The 19,322-nt window shown below is 43.8% G+C and overlaps 1 protein-coding gene across 3 annotated transcripts in view; it reads left to right on the top strand.

The window, feature by feature from the left end:
• LOC135235336 (tyrosine-protein phosphatase non-receptor type 11-like) overlaps positions 1-18,650 on the top strand; it is a 42,983-nt gene extending 24,333 nt beyond the window's left edge. For 2 of the 3 annotated variants that reach the window (XM_064300733.1, XM_064300731.1), the window contains 14 exons: positions 2,082-2,276; positions 8,155-8,347; positions 8,887-9,003; positions 9,465-9,578; positions 10,265-10,361; positions 10,931-11,010; positions 11,319-11,474; positions 11,910-12,041; positions 12,415-12,569; positions 12,815-12,882; positions 13,330-13,481; positions 13,837-13,940; positions 14,689-14,809; positions 15,203-18,650. In XM_064300733.1, coding sequence (XP_064156803.1) covers positions 2,082-2,276; positions 8,155-8,347; positions 8,887-9,003; positions 9,465-9,578; positions 10,265-10,361; positions 10,931-11,010; positions 11,319-11,474; positions 11,910-12,041; positions 12,415-12,569; positions 12,815-12,882; positions 13,330-13,481; positions 13,837-13,940; positions 14,689-14,770 — 1,645 coding nt within the window. In that variant the 3' untranslated portion in view covers positions 14,771-14,809; positions 15,203-18,650. Of the gene's footprint in view, positions 1-2,081; positions 2,277-8,154; positions 8,348-8,886; positions 9,004-9,464; positions 9,579-10,264; positions 10,362-10,930; positions 11,011-11,318; positions 11,475-11,909; positions 12,042-12,414; positions 12,570-12,814; positions 12,883-13,329; positions 13,482-13,836; positions 13,941-14,688; positions 14,814-15,202 lie in introns of all 3 variants that reach the window. The other variant, XM_064300732.1, reaches the window with a different exon arrangement.
• The last annotated feature ends 672 nt before the right edge of the window (positions 18,651-19,322 follow it).

Genomic DNA, 19,322 nt, shown 5'->3' with positions numbered 1-19,322 from the left:
GTTCTAACGGTCCACCAACAAGCAAGCTAAGATCTCCATGGAAACAGAGGGACGGGAAGAGAGCGAATGAGAGAGAGTGAGAGAATAAATATAAAACAAACACACACAAAAAAAAATATTGTAATGTAAACCCAGTGGAGTGTGTAACTCTCGTTGTGTTTTACAGAATTGCATTACAGCCTTCTGCGAACAGCACAAACAGCCGTTCCGCCATAGCTCCGCCGGTCATTACATTACACCGATGAGAGGCTCTGTCTTCCACCCCGCCCGGAACATGGATAATGCAATTACAGAGTTAGGAGTGAGCGCAGAATTATGAGGGGGGGGGGGGGGAGAGAGGGTGAGAGAGAGGGGGGGAGAGGGAAGAAAGAGAGAGGGTGAGAGAGAGAGAGGGAGAGGGAAGAAGAAGACAGGGTGAGGGGGGGTGAGAGAGTGAGGGGGGGAGAGAGAAAGAGAGAGGGTGAGAGAGAGAAGGAGGGAGAGAGGAAAGAGAGAGGAGGAGAGAGAAAGGAGTGTTGTGATGTATTTCACTTCCTGATGTGTTCTGTGTGTGTGTGTTTGTTGTCATGACTGGTTGGAGTGTATAGCTCCTTGCATCCGGATGGACAGACATTATTTTCTGTCTCATTATCACCGTAGAAAATCTGATTATGTGCAGTTGTATTTTTGCTGAAAGACATGCATGTACAAGTAAAAATGCAAAAGTTTTGGGACCATGGCACATATTTTGTCTTGGTGTTGTGGGCAAAAAAGGCCCGTTGTGTAAGGTTCTGCCCTCAGGTCAAGGAGGCTGTCATGTCTTGGTTCATGGGCCCAAAATTTCTGGTGTATGCTGGCAAGCCTGGCATTATTCACGAGTTAGGACTGTGACACGGTTTCCCCACAGTGAGTGTCTGAGTGAGGTCGAAACAGATTAGTGCATATTTGTGTGTGTGTGTTTGTGCATGCATATGTGTGTGCGTGTGTGTGTGTATGCATGTGTACGAGTGTGTGTGTGTGTGTGCGTGTGGGTGTCTGTGTGTGTGTGTGTACTGCTGTCAGCATTGATTTTGTCTCACAGCTGGTGTGCTCGTGGTTGGGGGCGCTGGCTATGATATCAACATGTCAACAGAAATTAGTTTACTTTTCATGTAGTTTGCATCCTCCGTCATGTCCATGAGTAGAATCGATCAGCCAGACTCACAGATCAGCTTTTTATTATTCTAGGATAACTGGAGTACTGGTGTACTGGTGTTGTGTGTGTGTGTGTGTGTGTGAACGCACGTATGCGCTGTGCATGCATTAGGAAAAGGATAATTTAAAATAAAATTCATTGATTAATTGAAGCTGTACAATAAAATATTTCCATTTACTGTCATACTGTGACAGTATACCATCTTTGATGTTACAGATTTACCCTGCCCATGCTTATGTAGTTTTATGGCTCATCTTTGTCTGTAAGTAGTGCATTCCACACTACCTGTATATCCTAAAAACTACAGGTGAAATGCGCAGTCACTGGAGCCTCTGATGTCACATGAAGTTACGATGGAACAGTATGCTGTAAATTCATTCAGAAGCATTTCCTGCTGAGTTGATTTAAATTACAGTAATCGTTGAGCTGGCGTGAACACAGGCGTAGTACATACTGTACCGAAAATTAACGAGCTCAGGTGATGGGCAGCTGGCATACTGATTCGACCGAGCTGTGACCCCCCACAGTCCCAGAATGCACGTAGAGAAAGGCAGGGACATTATTTGCGTGGTAGTGGTGATTTACATTTCCCGTTAATATCTACTCTAACGGGGCTCGATTAGCTCTCTGGGTCGCCTGGAAATGAGCGACACTGAACACTGTGTCAACATATGTGCTTAACACAAATGAAAACCATTAGTTGTGCAAACAACGATGGGGGGGGGAAACTGGAAACACTTCAAGCATTTGTAAGTACTGATTAACGAGAAGTGTTAATTGAATCCGGGTCATTATCTTCGTATGCATGTCCTTCAGAGTCCTGCTGTTTGCCTGTTAGCTTGACCCACTGCTGATCATTTTGTCTGCCCCCCCCCTCCCCTCAATCCTGTCTCCCCCTCCCCGGTAGGAGGAACGATGAGGTCACCCACATTAAGATCCAGAACTCGGGGGACTACTACGACCTGTACGGCGGGGAGAAGTTCGCCACGCTGGCGGAGCTGGTGCAGTACTACACCGAGCAGCACGGCCTCCTGCGGGAGAAGAACGGCGACGTCATCGAGCTCAAGTACCCCCTCAACTGCAAGGACCCCACCTCCGAGAGGTACGACCCCCCTCCCCTCCCCTAACCCCCTCAACTGCAAGGACCCCACCTCCGAGAGGTACTGTCGACCCCCCCTAATCCCCTCAACTGCAAGGACCCCACCTCCAAGAGGTACTGTCGACCCCCCCCTAACCCCTTCAACTGCAAGGACCCCACCTCTGAGAGGTACAGCCGACCCCCCTTAACCCCCCTCACCCCCTCAACTGCAAGGACCCCACCTCCAAGAGGTACGGTGCCACCCCCAACCCCCTAAACTGCAAGGACCCACCTCTGAGAGGTACCCACCCCCATCCCCCTCAACTGCAAGGACCCCACCTCCGAGAGGTACAGTCAACCCCCCCGGGCACCTGGCTTCAGGGCTTTAGGCCAGAGGGACTGGTGGACTAGTGAGGAACTGTCTTCTAGTGATCTCCATAGAGAATGTATGGACTCCCAACTCTAAGCTCAGTGGACAGACTTAGGGCTAAGCCAATCCTGCCATCTACTATACAGTACATTAAAAGTACTCCCCAATCCTATTGATCAAGGCTGTAGAAATCAATGACTTTTGGACCATATGGATGTCAGGAATGAAATTCCATTCAGTTCAGTTCTTTTCAAGCTACTACGAAACATTAAAATCTCATAATTTAAGAGATGTAATGACAGTTATGGAGATGTCGAAAACCACCCCTATCGAGAATTTTATTACAAACCAACAACCTTCAGCTCGTTTAAGTCTCTGAATGTTTCTGCCTGAAGGCAGTGGAGTCGGTGCTGCTGTGTTTCAGTTTGGAAAAGCGTTCCAAATATTGTTCACACTGAGAAAAGTAAAAACGTGCAATAAAGGCTCCTTGCTGTACGGGGCAGAAACCGTGTTCATTAGGGTGTTTAATTTGGTTTTATGGAAACATAATTGAGCCGCTAATACCTTTTGGTTTAGGATCGGTTTATTGAGGCACATAGTCATTAGCTGGATTAAAGTCAATTTGTGTGCTCTGTTATTTGTGAGCAGGGAGCGCTTGGGTGCATGTTCTGTGCACAGTGCTCATCATTTTCTTGTTTAGTTTTTTAGTAGTTTTTTTTATTTTAGTTAATTTTATTGGGGGGGGGGGGGTTTCGTGTACCTTCAATAGTGAGTGGTTACAAATTCACACGTTACTATTCCACACATTTCCATCTCCTTCCCTTCCATCAATAGCCACGATGCAAAATACACCTGACCTTCAAATATGCGTGTGTGTGTGTGCACATACGTATATATGTTGCTAATTGGTCAATTAAATTGAAACAAGAATAAATATATTTCCTGTTTTCCTGAAACTTTATCGAATATACATTTTTTATTAATATTTATCGAAATCATAAATCTTTCTATTGATTACTTAATCGACTCTAGATCACCTACTATATTTGGTATATGGTCAATAAGACGTCCCCAGAATGTTTCCAAATGGAGTACATTTTTCTCCAGAGTACAGTAAGGTAAAAATCCCATCCACTGTTTAATTGAGGAAGAAGCTCAATTATGATTTTTTTTTTTTATTGCAGTCATAAAATTTAGTTAATGGATATCCAGTATGAGGCTCTGGAGGCTGATCTTTCTGCCGTTTTGAATAATTCATCATTCCAGTAAGGTTTCAGTTTTTGACATCGTTGGATCATTTGTATGAAGTCCCCTATTTCCAACGTGCATCTAGGGCACTTAGCTGATACATCGTGGGCGCAGTGATGTAATCTGTGGGGTGTAGAATCGCTTTCGTGAAAATTATTGAATTGATATGAATTATTTGTTACATGGACCCATTTAAAATGACATAATAATTGTTGGGTGTTGAGGGAGGGACATTGCAACTTCAAGGACATTACTTTTTTGTAATTTAATAGCCTAATATCCGGCTGTAATGTTTCAATATTTTAAATGGCTGCAGGAAAGATGTGGCAGGTTATATTATTTAGCTCAATGAGGCACCGTTCTGCATATAGCGATAATTTACATCCATGTGAGCTCGCTGAGGTTCTTGGTTCGAATTCTCGGCTTGGGGCCTTTCTGTGTGGAGTTTGCGTGTTCTCCCCGTGTCCGCTTGGGTTTCCTCTGGGTAATCAGTCTTCCTCCCACAGTCCAAAGACATGCAGGTTAGGCTAATCGGAGACTCTTAATTGCCCATAGATATGAGTGTGTGAGTGCGTGAGTGAATGGTGTGTTTGCCCTGCGATGGGCTGGTGAACTATCTACAAGGGTGTATTCCTTCCTCTCACCCAATGCATGCTGGGATAGTCTCCAGCACCTCCCGTATCACTAACCTGGAATTTTGCGGGTATAGATAATGGATGGATGGATGGGTGGATGAGCTCATTGATGTACTGTAAACCCCCAATAGGTCAGTAGCAGCATTACATTTGTGTGGCAGTCAATTAAGATTTTTAAGGTTTAATTTTAAAGTTAACAAGTGTATCCACAAAATGCATGTGCTTACATGAAAGCTGAATGAGATGGGATATATTATGAATAAAATATCTGCCTCGTGTATCTGTTTTTAAACACAATTCAATAAATATTTGTCCTTGACCTCGACTGTGAAAAGCAAGAATATATATAAATTTTTTTTTTTCAAACCGTTTGGAAGGTTCAACAACCACTAAAACTAACTCACCAAATTGAGTTAGTAAAAAACAATTAAAAATCTGTGAAAGTCAAAGCTAAGGACAAATCGATTGAATACTGGCCATCCCTGCTGAAATAGCTCCGGCATCTTAATTCATCAAAAATAATACCACCTTACCAACAGTTTTTATTGAGTCTATTATACTTCAAGTCAAGGCTGTTTTATAACTGTGCCTTATTTTTATGTATCAGCAGGTTGCATTGTATAGTTTATGAATGTCCTCCACTGGCAAATGCAGATTATTATTATGATCATTCTTATCACCACTGAACAGAGTGGAAAAGTACATTTTCTCATAGGGTTTATATTGTCCCATCATGAATTTTATATTCTCGTACATCCCAGTTTATGCATATCCACTATAGGTATTTAGAGAAACAACCTAGTGTCAGCAGAGTATCATGAACTATCATTCTTTGTAACTTTATCTATTGAAGGCTCAAGCCCCAGGTAGTAGTCTCCCCTAATAATACATTTACCATAAGTCTGAACCTAGTTTGTTTTGGACAGCATACATATATAATATAAAACTGTGAGCATGAATCTTGGGCTAGTAAGGTGAATATATATATATATAATCATAATGTATATCACATTTTGCAATAACCCATCTACCATTCTTTATCTGAGCGAATTAAATTCAGTGTTGTTCTTTTGTATGTATCTGTACTAGTTGACCTTCCCGTGGCAGATTTATAAAATCCCATAAAGCATCAGGTCCAGGGGCGGGATTCATTTCTAAGATTTTTTTGGAGTCTGGAATAGCCGTGCGTTGGATCCAAACGCAGTAATGGCAGAGTAATGAATGTGTATTGCTGTGTCAGTTTCCTGTTCCCACCCCCCACCCCCCCCACCACCCCCCAAATGACTCTGACAGCCGGGCCAAATTGAGTGAGCTTGGCAGACGAGGTTGTCGGAACAGAATGAGAGCGATGAGGTGGGTGTGCATTCTGCTGGAAAAAAAAAAAACAGAATCTGCCGCCTTCGTTTTCTGCAAAGATTCACCGGCCTCTGAAGAGGCGTGGCAGCGCACCACGGATTTGTTTTACTTTTATTATGACAAGTGATATGAAATTATAAGTACGTGTGTTGTTGTTTGTTTCTCCTGTAATTGTTAGTAATATGATTTCTTAAGTGTTGACAGAAAAATGTCAGTTGCCCATACTTCAGGTTTTAGTTGTTTTTTTTTTTTTTTTCAAACACAGGGATATGTCTGAGTGTGTGTGTGTTGTGTGTGTGTGTGTGTGTGCAAGCGTGCGTTTGTACTGTACGTGTGTGTGTTTACTGTGTGTCAGTGTATGTATGTGCATGTGTCTGTGTTTGTGTGTGCATGAGTGTTCAATAGAATTAATTTAACTGCATGGTAGATAAATATTGAAAATGACAACAAAAAAAATCAGTCTTCCTTGAAAAAAGTTGATTTTGTCCAGAGGGGATATCAAATTTATCTTGGCTACAATTAAAAATGGGATTTGAGAGTTTAGGGTAATGCATTGTGTTGCTATGGTAACATTGTGTCAATGGAAAAAGTATGAAATCCTACACCACAGATGGATATGAATCAAAAGTCTCCTCCTGCTGATTGGCCATGTGTTGGCGTTATGAAGACTTCATTCATAGAATAGTGTGGGACTCCCACATCTCGAGCTGGTATATGGGGTCTAGTTCAATATACATGCTAAAAGAAAGTTTCCTGGGAGAGAGACCACATGGTTACAGGATCGGTCAACAAACTACCTGACATAAACGACTGCATAAATTCATTCATGTTGGTAACCATAGTGACAAGACCGCGAATGACCTTAATTCCACAGTGAAATCTCTGGTAGCCGACAGCTTGTAAGACTTCATTCCTCTCTCCGGTGCCCGAGAATCAGAGATCTGGATCTTAAACGGTGACATAATGGCGGTTTGCTCAGCTGGAGCCCCCAGCTGGTGCTGATGCTGATGCTGCGGCCAGCGGATGCTGTGTGTTGCTTGGAAACCCCCCAGACCCTTGCACACTTACAGTATGTCTCTCCAGACCGATCGCGATAACATTTAAGCTGAGTTTTCTGCGTATTTTTAAGTTTGTGCATTAGCATTTTGGAATTAGCTTGTGTTCTAGGTCTGATTGTGTTTCAGTAAGGAAACCACAATGCTGTGCATAAGCGCCACCTAGAGACTGCTCTATATCACTACAACCAGTGCATGCTTTATCAGCACACCACCAGTGTTATACTGACAAATCAAAAGAGGCTTAATTTTACTGTGGCACTACAATAATGAAGAACCATAAACTCTGTGAGAGTTCTGGGAAAGATGTGGGTAATTTATCAATTCAGTCTCTGGATTTTAATTGAGCTTACCCAAGCAACTGACGTTAAGCCAAAATAAGGTATTTTCCGACCAAGTATACTTACAAGTAGTGTTCATATTATGGTCTTTAACCGTGTTTGTTTATTTTTCTAATTTACCGCTTGATGCACCTGCTTGTACCTCACAACTAGCGTTAATGCGTTAAAGGTGCAGCACAATTCTACCCACCTCCACCATGTGGTTCTTCTTGTGGTTCCATGCAATACTCCCAAGACACATGGTCTTTACTAATACACTGCATCCTTGCTAAGTTCGGGGGAAGGGTTCAGCTTGAATTGTACGTGGGACAGGCCTTGAGCATTTTGCTTTGGCGCAGTCAGTTTCTTAGTTTCCTAAATTGAGGCTGAAGATGTATTTTAGACATTCTGTCCTTTTTGTGTGATTGCTTTCACAATAGCCCAGAGGTGCGTATTCAGGCAACACTGCAGCACCCATGCAGAAAGCCATTCAGCTTCACAAAATGGCCGCAAAATGGTTTGGGAAGCTGGGGATGTGTCTCACTGGCAGCCGGTAGCCTGTGGGCTCCTGGTTCAGAGATGGGTGGAGCTAATTCAGGGGTAACGGCTGCTGAATTAAACTGACCCTACTCATGACGATGTGTACTCGGTCGTATATATGGCCACTGCTGACCTCCAGCCATTTTTGGCTGATGACATTGCCAACTATCTTAGCTTCTGTTTATCTGTGCTGTATGGCTCTGCCTGCTTTTTGTAGTCATAACTGAATTTTGAAGGATAAACAGTGATAATTGTATTATAGGCTAGGGTGTGTAATTTTATTAGAGGCCAGGGTGTGATGCTCTGTCTGGTCCCGCCAATCTCCTGACACCCCCTCCCCCTTCCTCCCCCCCCCCCCCCCCCCCCCCGGGTTTCCAGATGGTACCACGGGCATCTGTCAGGGCGTGACGCGGAGAAGCTGCTGATGGACAAGGGCAAGCCGGGCAGCTTCCTGGTGCGGGAGAGCCAGAGCAAGCCGGGCGACTTCGTCCTGTCCGTCCTCACCAACGAGGAGAAGCAGGAGAACATGGACCGCCGGACCAAGGTCACGCACGTCATGATTCGCTGTCAGGTACGGACAAGCACGTCGTGATTCGCTGTCAGGTACGGTCAAGCACGTCGTGATTTGCTGTCAGGTACTGACAAGCACGTCGTGATTCGCTGTCTGGTACGGACAAGCACGTCGTGATTCGCTGTCAGATACGGACAAGCACGTCATGATTTGCTGTCGGGTATGGACAAGCACGTCATGATTCGCTGTCAGGTATGGACATGCATGTCATGGTTCACTGTTGGATGCTGATGTACATATCATGATAAGCTATCTGATACAGATATCATTATCTTCTATCAGATATAGACACACGTCATGATCAGTTATTACTTATGTCACGACCCGCTGTCCAGTATAGTCGTGCACGTCATGATCTGCTATCAGGTTTGGACGTCAGAATGAAGATGTCTTTACATTTACATTTGTAGACGTTCTTTTTTTCAAAATGACTTTGGATCGTGTGTAAATAAAATTTAAGCTGTCATTCATACAGCTGGATGCTATAGAGATGGATTTTCTTTTTCTTTTTTTTTTGTTGCTGTTTTGTAAACTAAAAGGATGGGAAATATGACGTGGGTGGAGGGGAGAGGTTTGACTCCCTGGCAGACCTGGTGGAGCACTACAAGAAGAACCCCATGGTTGAGAAGAGTGGGATTGTGGTGCACCTCAAACAGGTGAGAAAGGGCTGTGGTTCACCTCTGACTTTGTAACAATACTTCAGCCACATAAGAAAATGCATCATTGAAATACCATATCTTTACCCGTTGTTGCGTTTAACTGATTTAAATTACCCCTGTCATTATGATTATATCGCCTCCCCCACAGAGATCCAAAGGAAATGCCTTCTGTATTGAATACATACAGTAGCTCTGCAGTCAGCATTATGACGTTATCTGCTAATAAACAGTTCTACTGCTTCATCAGGTTTTAATTTGTTAGTTTATTTGACAAGGTCAATGCACATTAATAACATTTCTGTAAATTTGCCAGAATTAACCAAGGAGGCTCATTTTCGTCTGTAGAGCTTGGGCTATTGATGTCTTTGGATTTCTGTAGCTAATATGTGTGGTTGTCCGTAACATGAATGGCTGAGTCTGTGGTCACGTTTAATTAATATCCTTTTTCTGAATTGAAGCCCTTCAACGCCACCAGGATAAACGCAGCCAACATTGAGAACAGGGTACGAGAGCTGAACAAAGTGGCCGACAGTTCGGAGAAGCCGAAACAAGGATTCTGGGAGGAGTTTGAGGTGGGTCTGTCACTGACAAAAGGCTTACAGTATTTCTGGACCATTGCGTTTGTATTTAAACCACTAAGGTGTGAGAACTCAAATATGTGATCAGAACGTTATTAACCGAACATTCCAATGCTGATGTAACAATCACTATTGGTAATTGAAAGCAATGGAGTTCTAGAACACTGACTTGAAACATTTAAAAACCTACATTTCAAAGGGTTAAAAGGTAATCTAGTTCCAAGATCCCATTCTTCTTCCTTACCTGTGGGTGAACCAGTGGTTTTTATTTCAACTGATGGAGACTACTCCTCTGTTTAAATGCCATGGTACTCTAGACCTTCACTGTCCATGTGAGTGAAGTCACTTGCCAAGTTGATTAGTTTTAATAGCAAATTTTAATGTGAGAAATGATCCAGATCCCGTGGCTCTCCGCTCCCGTGTGCTCCATCCTGACCACGGTTCACAGTGTATGTCATCATCCCTGCTGTGCATGTTAGGTTCCTCTAGGGGGTGCTGGGGTGGCACATTAACTCTGGCATGCAGGATGCGGCTTCCACAGAGCTTAGCACCCAGAGCAGCAGTTCCACAGCTTTCTCTGGGAAACAACCAATCAGAATTTGGTCTGCAATAGGGATTTTTTTTTTTTTTTCGTTCCCTGTACTGTGTGATCACTGGATTCCGTCCCCCTGTTTTTCTAGGTGCTGCAACAGCAGGAATGTAAGCTCCTGTACCCCAGGAAAGAGGGACAGAGGCCGGAGAACAAGAGCAAAAACAGATACAAGAACATCCTTCCCTGTGAGTGGCCATTTTCAAGCTCTTGGATTACCACAGTGTGATACGGGGACTGTCCATCCATCCATCCATCCATCCATCCATACATCTGTTATCTAACCTGCTTATTCCTGGTCAGGGGTGGGGAGGTGGCGTCTGGAGCCTATTCAAGCATGCGTAGGGCAAGAATTCACCCTGGACAGATTGCCAGTGCATTGCTGGGCCAACCATTACATTACATTACATTACATTACATTCATTTAGCAGACGCTTTTATCCAAAGCGACGTACAAAAGTGCATTTTCATGATCAACCATGGGACCAATTTTCATGGGACCAACCCACCATTCACTCACACACTCATACCTACATGGGGGTAAAACATGGGATTTTAACCCAAGACCTTCTTGTTGTGAGGCAGAAGTGCTGTCTGCTACAAGGACAAAGAGAAATGACCTCGAGGAGAGGCAGGAGTAGATGAGAAGCCTGTGAGTTAGCAGTTGTCTTCTGACTGACATCTCTCTGCCCATCTCCCTCTGCCCATGTCCCTCTGCCCATGTTCCATTGTCCATGTCCCTCTGTCTATGCCCCAGTTGACACCACTCGGGTGGAGCTGAAGGACGTGGAGGCAGAGAAGCCTGGCTCTGACTACATCAACGCCAACTACATCCATGTGAGTTCAGTCTGCAAGCTGTTTTCTTTGTGTCTGTCAGGAAAAAAAGAAGTTGTGCTTTCATGCTCCTGAAAATCATTGTGTGCTGACTGAAAATAATTTAGGAGCACTAATCTAATGGGATGTATTAGTCTGCTCCTAAATTTTTCAATTTCAACTTAGGAGCTCATGTGCTCCTTTGAAAAATTGTAAGCATAGAGCCCTGATTTTTTTTAACCCTTTTCCTGCTGTATTACCATATGGAACTATTGCCTTGCTATTGTTCATCTCTTTTTGGGTATTGCGTCCATTCATTTTCACCGTTGCAGAGCTTGAATGAGGAAGGGCACTGTGTGGACGAGGGCAAAGTGTTCATCGCCACCCAGGGCTGCCTGCAGAACACCATTGTGGACTTCTGGAAGATGGTGTACCAGGAGAACACGCACGTCATCGTCATGACAACCAAGGAGATGGAGCGGGGTCGGGTAGGGCTTGCGTCTGTACCGTTCTGTTATGGAACCTGCCCATTATGATCATCAGCAGATCAGGATATTATTATTGTTTAATCTGGTATTGAACCTGACCACCATGACCATCAGCAAATCAGGATATTATTATTATCTAATCTGATTTTGAAACTGACCCATTATGATCATCAGCAAATCAGGATATTATTATTGTCTAATCTGATTTTGAAACTGACCCATTATGATCATCAGCAGATCAGGATATTATTATTGTCTAGTCTGTTTTTGAAACTGACCCATTATGATTATCAGCAGATCAGGATATTATCATCATCTAATCTGTTATTGAACCTGACTGTCTCTTCATATTTACAGCTGTTGAAAATTCCCCCTCAGGTTTTTTTTTTTTAATTACTTTTTTTGGCACTTGACTGAAATTTTTTTCCTGAACAGAACAAGTGTGTGCGCTACTGGCCAGACCTCAAGTGCACAAAGGATTTTGGGAAAGTGAGGGTGAAGAACGTTGAGGAGCGGCCAGCACAGGACTACATTCTGCGGGAGCTGGAGGTCACCCGGCTGGACAGGGTGAGGGCGCCATTTCCCCCCAAAATGTCATCATCACGGGGGCACCTGTGGGTCTCCTGGCTTTGCGCCATAGAGTGTATGTAGGAACTGGAGAGGGTAGGAGGTGCCAGGCGGTGAAGCCTAGGAAGTAACGGGAAACACCCTCTACTGCACATGTTGAGTGCAAAAGAGCTTGATGCCCATTGAACTCATCGATCAATTTTTTTGTGGTCAGAAATTTTGTGTAGCAGTTTGTGAAATAACTGTTGTTTTGGTCCAGATGTTTTGGGAAAAAATTTATTAAGAGTGATCCTTAGACTGTGGAACAAAGTCCTGATCTGTCCATCCTGCACTGGAGCACAGTTCTGAGTTTCGTTTCTCGTTCCGCTCCCAGAGTGATCCTCCCAGGTACATCTGGCACTACCAGTACCTGAGCTGGCCTGACCACGGAGTCCCGAATGAGCCCGGGGGAGTCCTGAGCTTCCTGGACCAGGTGAACCGGGCCCAGGGCGCCTTCTCCCAGGCCGGGCCCATTGTGGTCCACTGCAGGTGGGAGCCACCAGCTTACCTTCGCACTTAGTGCTCTTCCTCAGAATGGTTTCTGTGCTTCCCCTTCTCAAATCACACGCCGTGTCGAAGTGCCGTGACTCTTAAGTGTTGACAGTGACGTGGTTGGTTGAGGGGGAGGATTCGGGGTTTGTCCACAGTCACTACCATTGAGATGAAGCCTTTGAGCTTAGGCCAGCATAGGGCCCTGACCGTGGCTTTTCTCCTGCTTCCTCTCTGCTTTCCAGTGCAGGGATTGGACGAACTGGAACCATCATCGTGATAGACCTTCTCATCGACATCATTAATAGGCAAGGTGAGGAATGTCTCTCAGTGATTCAACACTGTCCCTCTCTTTGAGATGGTTTCGGGCTCTGCAAGACCTGAAATTAACCTTGAAGTGTTTGGAACTGTTGAAGGGAAGAACAGGGTGCTGCTTCGCACACACACAACACACCAAGACACACACTACCATTTTGGCCCCTTGTGAAAACAGAGGTTGAGATATTTCCGGTTTTTGGGGAGAGTGGCACCTCCTGGATCACCTCCCTCTTGCAGAGTGTGCCGCCCCTGTCTCCTCTCTCACAGACACAGACACACACACACACACATTTTGGTCTCTTGTGAAAGTAGAGGTTGAGAAGATTTCGATTTTTGGGGACAGTAGCACCTCCTGGATCACCTCCCTCTTGGTCTCCTCACACACACACACACCCACACTCAAACACACACACACACACCGCTCTCTCCTCGTCGTGTCCAGGGCTGGACTGTGACATCGACATCCCCAAGACCATCCAGATGGTGCGTCGGCAGCGGTCGGGGATGGTGCAGACGGAGGCCCAGTACAAGTTCATCTACATGGCGGTGCAGCAGTACATCGACACTGCGCAGAAGAGGCTGGAGGAGGAGCAGGTACCCAACAGTCCAGTCCAGTCCAGCTTTGAACTTTTGGAGGCCCCTGGCAAAATTATGTTTGGAGGCCCCCTTTTGAGGGGGTGGGGATTTTACAGTTGTGGTCAGTTGCGGCCTCCAGAAAGATGGGGGGCGTATGTAATTGCCTATGTCAACTATATCCTACATGCAGCTCTGCCAGCAGTCTTGAGTTTTAAGGGGCTTATGGTAAGATGACAAGGGCCAGAATTATTTGGAAGTATGACCACTTTGTCTATCAAATCTGTGTAGCAGCTGGTCATAGTGTTTGGTATAGAAAAGGAATACACTGTTATACATGTGTGTCGTGTGTCTCTCCGCCCTTGTTGCTTGGCAGAGGAATAAGATGATGGAGAGAGAGTACTCCAACATTAAGTATCCCCCGGTGACAAACTCCAGGCAGACGACGAGCATCACCATCTCGCGGTCCTCTTCTTCCGTGTGAGTACAACATTACATTACTGCCGTTTAGCAGACGCTCCTACCCAGAGCAACTTTTACATAGCATTTACATTGCATCCATTTATACGGCTGGATATGTATACGGAAGCAATGCAGGTTAAGCACCTTGCTTAAGGGTACAACAGCAGTGTCCTACCCAGGAATTGAACCTGTGACCTTTCTACCACACATTCAGACATATAATGAAGTGTTCTTATACTCCGGGAACTGCCTACTGAGTGTTATGTCCATTGACAGAGTATCCACATACCGTCCATTTCAGTGAAATTTCCTGTGTTTATCCACTTTTAGTTTGTTGAACACCCTTGAAAGTCTGGTGCATATATTGGCTTTCCTAGAGTATTTTTCCAGGCAGAATCTATAATTTTACGTAGCATTTGCGAGCACAAAGGATGAGGTAGTTGAAGTGGACTTTGAATGACTAGTATTTATATGCTATTTTTTTTTGTACAGTTGCAGGCATTTGAGCAGTGATGTGGATGTTAGAGCAAGTTTTCTTACTTATTCCCTGTAAAAGATTCCCTGTAAAACACCATTACTCTGGTCTGAAGTATTGAGGCTGGTTGGGTGAATTGCCGTTGGAATCCTGAAATTCTTATGAACCCGTTTCTCTTTAATGTACGCTTGCTCCTGCGTAGTGTACACTTGTCCCTGATGCTTATTATGAATGTTCTTGAGTGAGGGGGAAAAAATATATTATTTTCATCTGGAAAACTGTGCTTTTCAGGACTGACGACTCTGCGTCCGTGTACGAGAACCTAAACATCAAAAGCCCAAAGAAGTCTGGGAGCGTCAACAGCAGGAGATAAGGGCCGTGGATGCCCCCCCGTCTTTCCCCACTCCTCTCCGTAAGTACGTCTTCACACAGTCAAACTGCAGCCAGGACGGGCGTTAAATAGGACTCAGCGGAGTGGAGGAAAGGGACAAGGAGGGAGAAAAAGCGGAGGAAAGAAAGAAAGAGTGTATCGTTTATTTTTCCAGCGATGTGATACGAATCCTTCTGGTGAACCGTCTTGACAGAATTTGAATTCCAGCAGTGTCTCTGCTCGAGTGGCTCTCTCTGTCTGAGCACAATGGGCCGGCTTGTTCAGCAGAGAGCAGGTGGCCTTGCGTGTTCTCCTGATAGCTGCATGCTGGCTACAGTGTTGCCATGGAAATCTGTACAGGTTCTGTTTGTTTAATGTGTCATTTAACGTCAGGGGCTTTGTTTTATGTGTGTGTGTGTGTGTGTGTGTGTGTAGCTGCAGCAGAAGCGTCGTTTGTCAACTGGACAGTGTGGTCTGCCGAGGACACGCCCCCTGGGGCTGAAGATCTGAAGATGCTATGGAGATGCCTGCTGAAATGCTGAAGACTCCCACCACAGAAAAGTGTGTGGTGACCTCTTAGTCTTTCTCTCTCTCTCTCTCTCTCTCTCTCCCCCTTTCCCTCTCTCTCTCTCTCTCCCTCTAACTCTCCTTCTCTCACCCTCTCTCCTGTCTCTATCTCATGCCCTTACCAGCTTGCGTTCGCGTACAAAAGTGCCTCTTCCACAGCTGAGCCTGTATAAGCTAAACTCTGTCCAATCCACACTGACATGATCTGCCTCCCCTAGTTGTGTAATAGGCTAACACAGAAATGATAAGATTCATGTAATAGTGCAGATATTTAAAACATATTTATTGTGTTACTGGAAATAGGAAGCAAAGGGTTATCCGCTGCTGTTCTGGCTACTGGATGCATCTACTTTAATGTAACCAAAGACCTCTGTCTTATTTGGTTTCAGTTTTCATTGCGATCAGGAGTGGTTCAGTGGGGTGGGCTGATGTGTATCAGGGCAAGTGTTTACCACGTAACACACCTGAGAGCAAAAATGCTGACTGATCACCAGAGCAGTTCCCGCTGTTCAGTCTTGTTGCCAGGATATTTTTCAGCAGGTGTCAGCAAGTTTGCCGTCAAAGCCAATGACGTTGAATAGTGCAAACTGAAAATTGCTCTTCTATTTCTAAAAAGTGAGATAAATGTAACGAATGTGTGAAATCTCACACTGCTCTGGTCATCTGGTGCTCTCATGCCACCTGGCCGAGCTTTTCCAGTGTGCTGTGCGGCCTACTTCCTGTCAGGACAGGAAGTTGTAAACTGCCTGAAGGCTGTCTCTGTGCCCACACCTAACTGCCTTTTCTCATGCTGGACTGTCCGTGGGTTGAGGCTTTCCCTACCGCAGCAAACGACAACTAAACTATATAAATGCAGTCCATTTACCATTTAAACTCGTGTACATTTTTATTAAGGCTTATTCCACTGTTTCAACTTGTTTTCATTTAGTTATTTTACAACTCTCTTCACTTTTCCCCCATTCATTATCTTCGATGTGAAAAAGGTTTTTTTTTTCCATTTTATATTCACATTAGGGATTTTTTTTTTTTTTTTTTTTTAAGTTTTTTGTTTTTTGGAATATCTAACTCCACATCAAAGAGACTGAGTTGTTGTCCACAGTGCAGTGCAGTCGTCCGTGTCATGGAAATGAGAAAACAGATGCTACACTCCGGTCCCCTTGCTATTTTAGCCGTGAAATCCATATAGTTCCTTTTGCAGCGAAGCCAACGATATGCAACATAAAAATATACGAAGGGGATGTGTGTGGCTGCGACGTTCAGTCCGCATGACTGCGTTGGGTAGTAGGGCTTCATTAATGGTGGACAGTTGCAGTTGCAGTAGCTCACAGTGACCCTGTGGAATCCTCCCGATGATGTCATCTAATTGGAAGGCTCGATGTGGTCAAACATCTGCCCACCAGGCTCAACACTAACCTCGGCTAGGCCTGTTACGTGTGCGGTCTCAACTGGAAATAAAAAAAAAAAAATCTCCAGTGCAACATTGCCGCACCAGATGGCCCCCCCAGTCCAGGATTATAGAGCAGATTTGCGTAAGAAGTAAAAAAAAAAAAAAAATTAATTTGCCAGTAGGCCGTAATCCAGACATGATGAGCGCAGGGGGAGGAGTAAGCAGACGTCACTGATGATGTCAGAAGGAATTCGCTCTTCGCGGTGATGTAGAGCACAACTGGATTCGTCTGACTGCGGTTACGCAAGCCCCTCCCCCTCCCCAGAGTTTTTGATTGAGGGGATTTTTTGATATTCTCCCTCAGCTCAGGGGTATGACGTCTGTTAGTTCAGCCTGTGAGAAGTAGACCGTAATCCTCCTTCTGGCACCAGACGATACTGTAACTGTGATGTCACAGTACCAGCAGGCCAGGTGTGTGTACGGGGCAGGGGTACAGGACTCTGTGTGGAGCTGGGCTCAGATTGACTCTGTGTTGTGGTCTTAAGGGATCTGATCTGTGAAGAGAGGTCGGTTTGGTGCCTGCCATTTGCTGCTGGTGTGAAATCCTAGTCTGCCACTACAGGTATTTGTCAGGCATACCATATGTCATGTTCTTTCATATGCAGATAGCTGCTTAGGAATGCTGCTCAGATCCAGTCCACGGTGCACTTTGTTTCATTCTTTTGTTTTTGTTTTGTTTTTTTATTGGCGATTTAAACTTTTAATTTTTTTTCCCCGTTCTGGCAGAATATTCTTCTTTAAGCCACCCCTGAACTCTTGACAATGAAAATATATCAGGGAGAAACCAACTCTTACTCTAACTCTCGCTACATTATTATTATTATTGCACTCAAAAAAAGGACCATGTACACCTCCGTCAGACGTTCAATCAGGACTGAATAAATGTAGCCAAGATCTGGATTTGCTCTAGCAAGAAATGTCAGTGTAACGTCTGACCGATATACACTAGTTTTGTAAACTGTAAACTGGTGAAGACCTGCCAGAGCAGTATATCAACCGGATGCACCAAATTCACAGGTGTATCCAGTGTCCATGTAGAAAGAACGTAAAGCACTCTTAAGTGATGAAGTCATCCTACCTGCAGTCTCCTTCCCATCCTGTAATTGATTCACTAAAATATTTTAATGGCATAATTTTCCATCTCTGAGCTTGAAGGTCACTACGCTAATTACTTTTATTGTGTTACAACTTGCCTCTTTTTGAGGTCTGCTTTTCAATACATTAGAATAGATCATTTACTGGGACTTAAATACTTGAAATATGTTTTTAAACTGCTGAACCACAGCTTCAGTTTTTAATCTACACTGTAGATACCAGAATGCCTGTAGGTTGTAAAAAAAATTATAACTTTTACTTGTCCACTAGCTGTATGCTGTCCATGTTTCATTTTTAGCATTTTTCTTGTTTTGCTGAAGTGTTTGTGTATTGCATTTTTTAAATTGTATGTCATACATTTTGTATGCTGTAAGAATGTTGTGATTATTATTATTATTATTATTATTGTTATCATCAATCATGCATTGTGTATTTAAGAATTGTTTAAGAACCCATAACTAAAAGAACCAACTTAATTTATTTATGTTAATTCATTCAAATTTACTTGAACATTGCAGTATGTTGATATTATGTTTATTTTTTTGTTTGATTGATTGTTTTTTTTAAAATCCTTGTTCCTTTGTTGCATTATGCTTGATTGGCGATGTGGTGTACTGACTGTCCTCCTTTTTCAATATGATGGTTCCCTCCTTGCACTGGTTTCGCTTGAACCGCCTTCTGTAATGGAAGACATGCAATGGCTTTGTGGCACAAGTGACAATGAATAATTAAATGAGGAAAAAAATAAAATTTGAATGAAAATTTTAAATATAATCATTTGAATGGCTGTTTTTTTTTTTGTTTTTTTTACTCTTGTAGTGGTTAAACTAAATATTCAGTTATTCAGATTGAACTAGGTGATGATTTAATAATCAATTACTTGGATCCGTATTTTGGATGTTGAATTTAACTGTTGAAGAATATAACAAAAATAAATTGGGAAGAATGAGTTAATACTTCCGGTATTTTCATGAAAGAAAAAAAAAAGCCTATTTTCTCTGTAATTTTGCCTCCATCAGTTTTTCTAATCTATTATTTTTTGATGGGTGTCAGCATAACTGGTTTATGAGTTGCCCAATACTAAAACCAATACTATTAAATATAGAATTTGGTCTACAATACAGCAACAGTTGTGGTAGCATGCTTTTAAATAGGCTACTAAGCGATTGACTGTAGATTAAGACCAGGCATAAATTCTTGCTATCAACTATACATGAATGTGCATGTAATTGTATTTTCACAAATATACAGCCCATTTTACCATCCATAAATCCATCATCTATAACCGCTTATCCTGGGCAGGGTCCCGGGGGGGTGGGGTGGGGCTATCCCAGCATGCATTGAGCGAGAGGCAGGAATACACCCTTGACAGGTCGCCAATCTATCGCAGGGCACACACACCATTCCCTCACCTTTCACTCTCACTCTCATACCTATGGGACATGC

This window comes from Anguilla rostrata, chromosome 11, assembly GCF_018555375.3.
Source record: "Anguilla rostrata isolate EN2019 chromosome 11, ASM1855537v3, whole genome shotgun sequence".
In the NCBI taxonomy this organism is placed as follows: Eukaryota; Metazoa; Chordata; class Actinopteri; order Anguilliformes; family Anguillidae; genus Anguilla; species Anguilla rostrata.
This window is presented reverse-complemented; position numbering and strand designations above follow the sequence as displayed.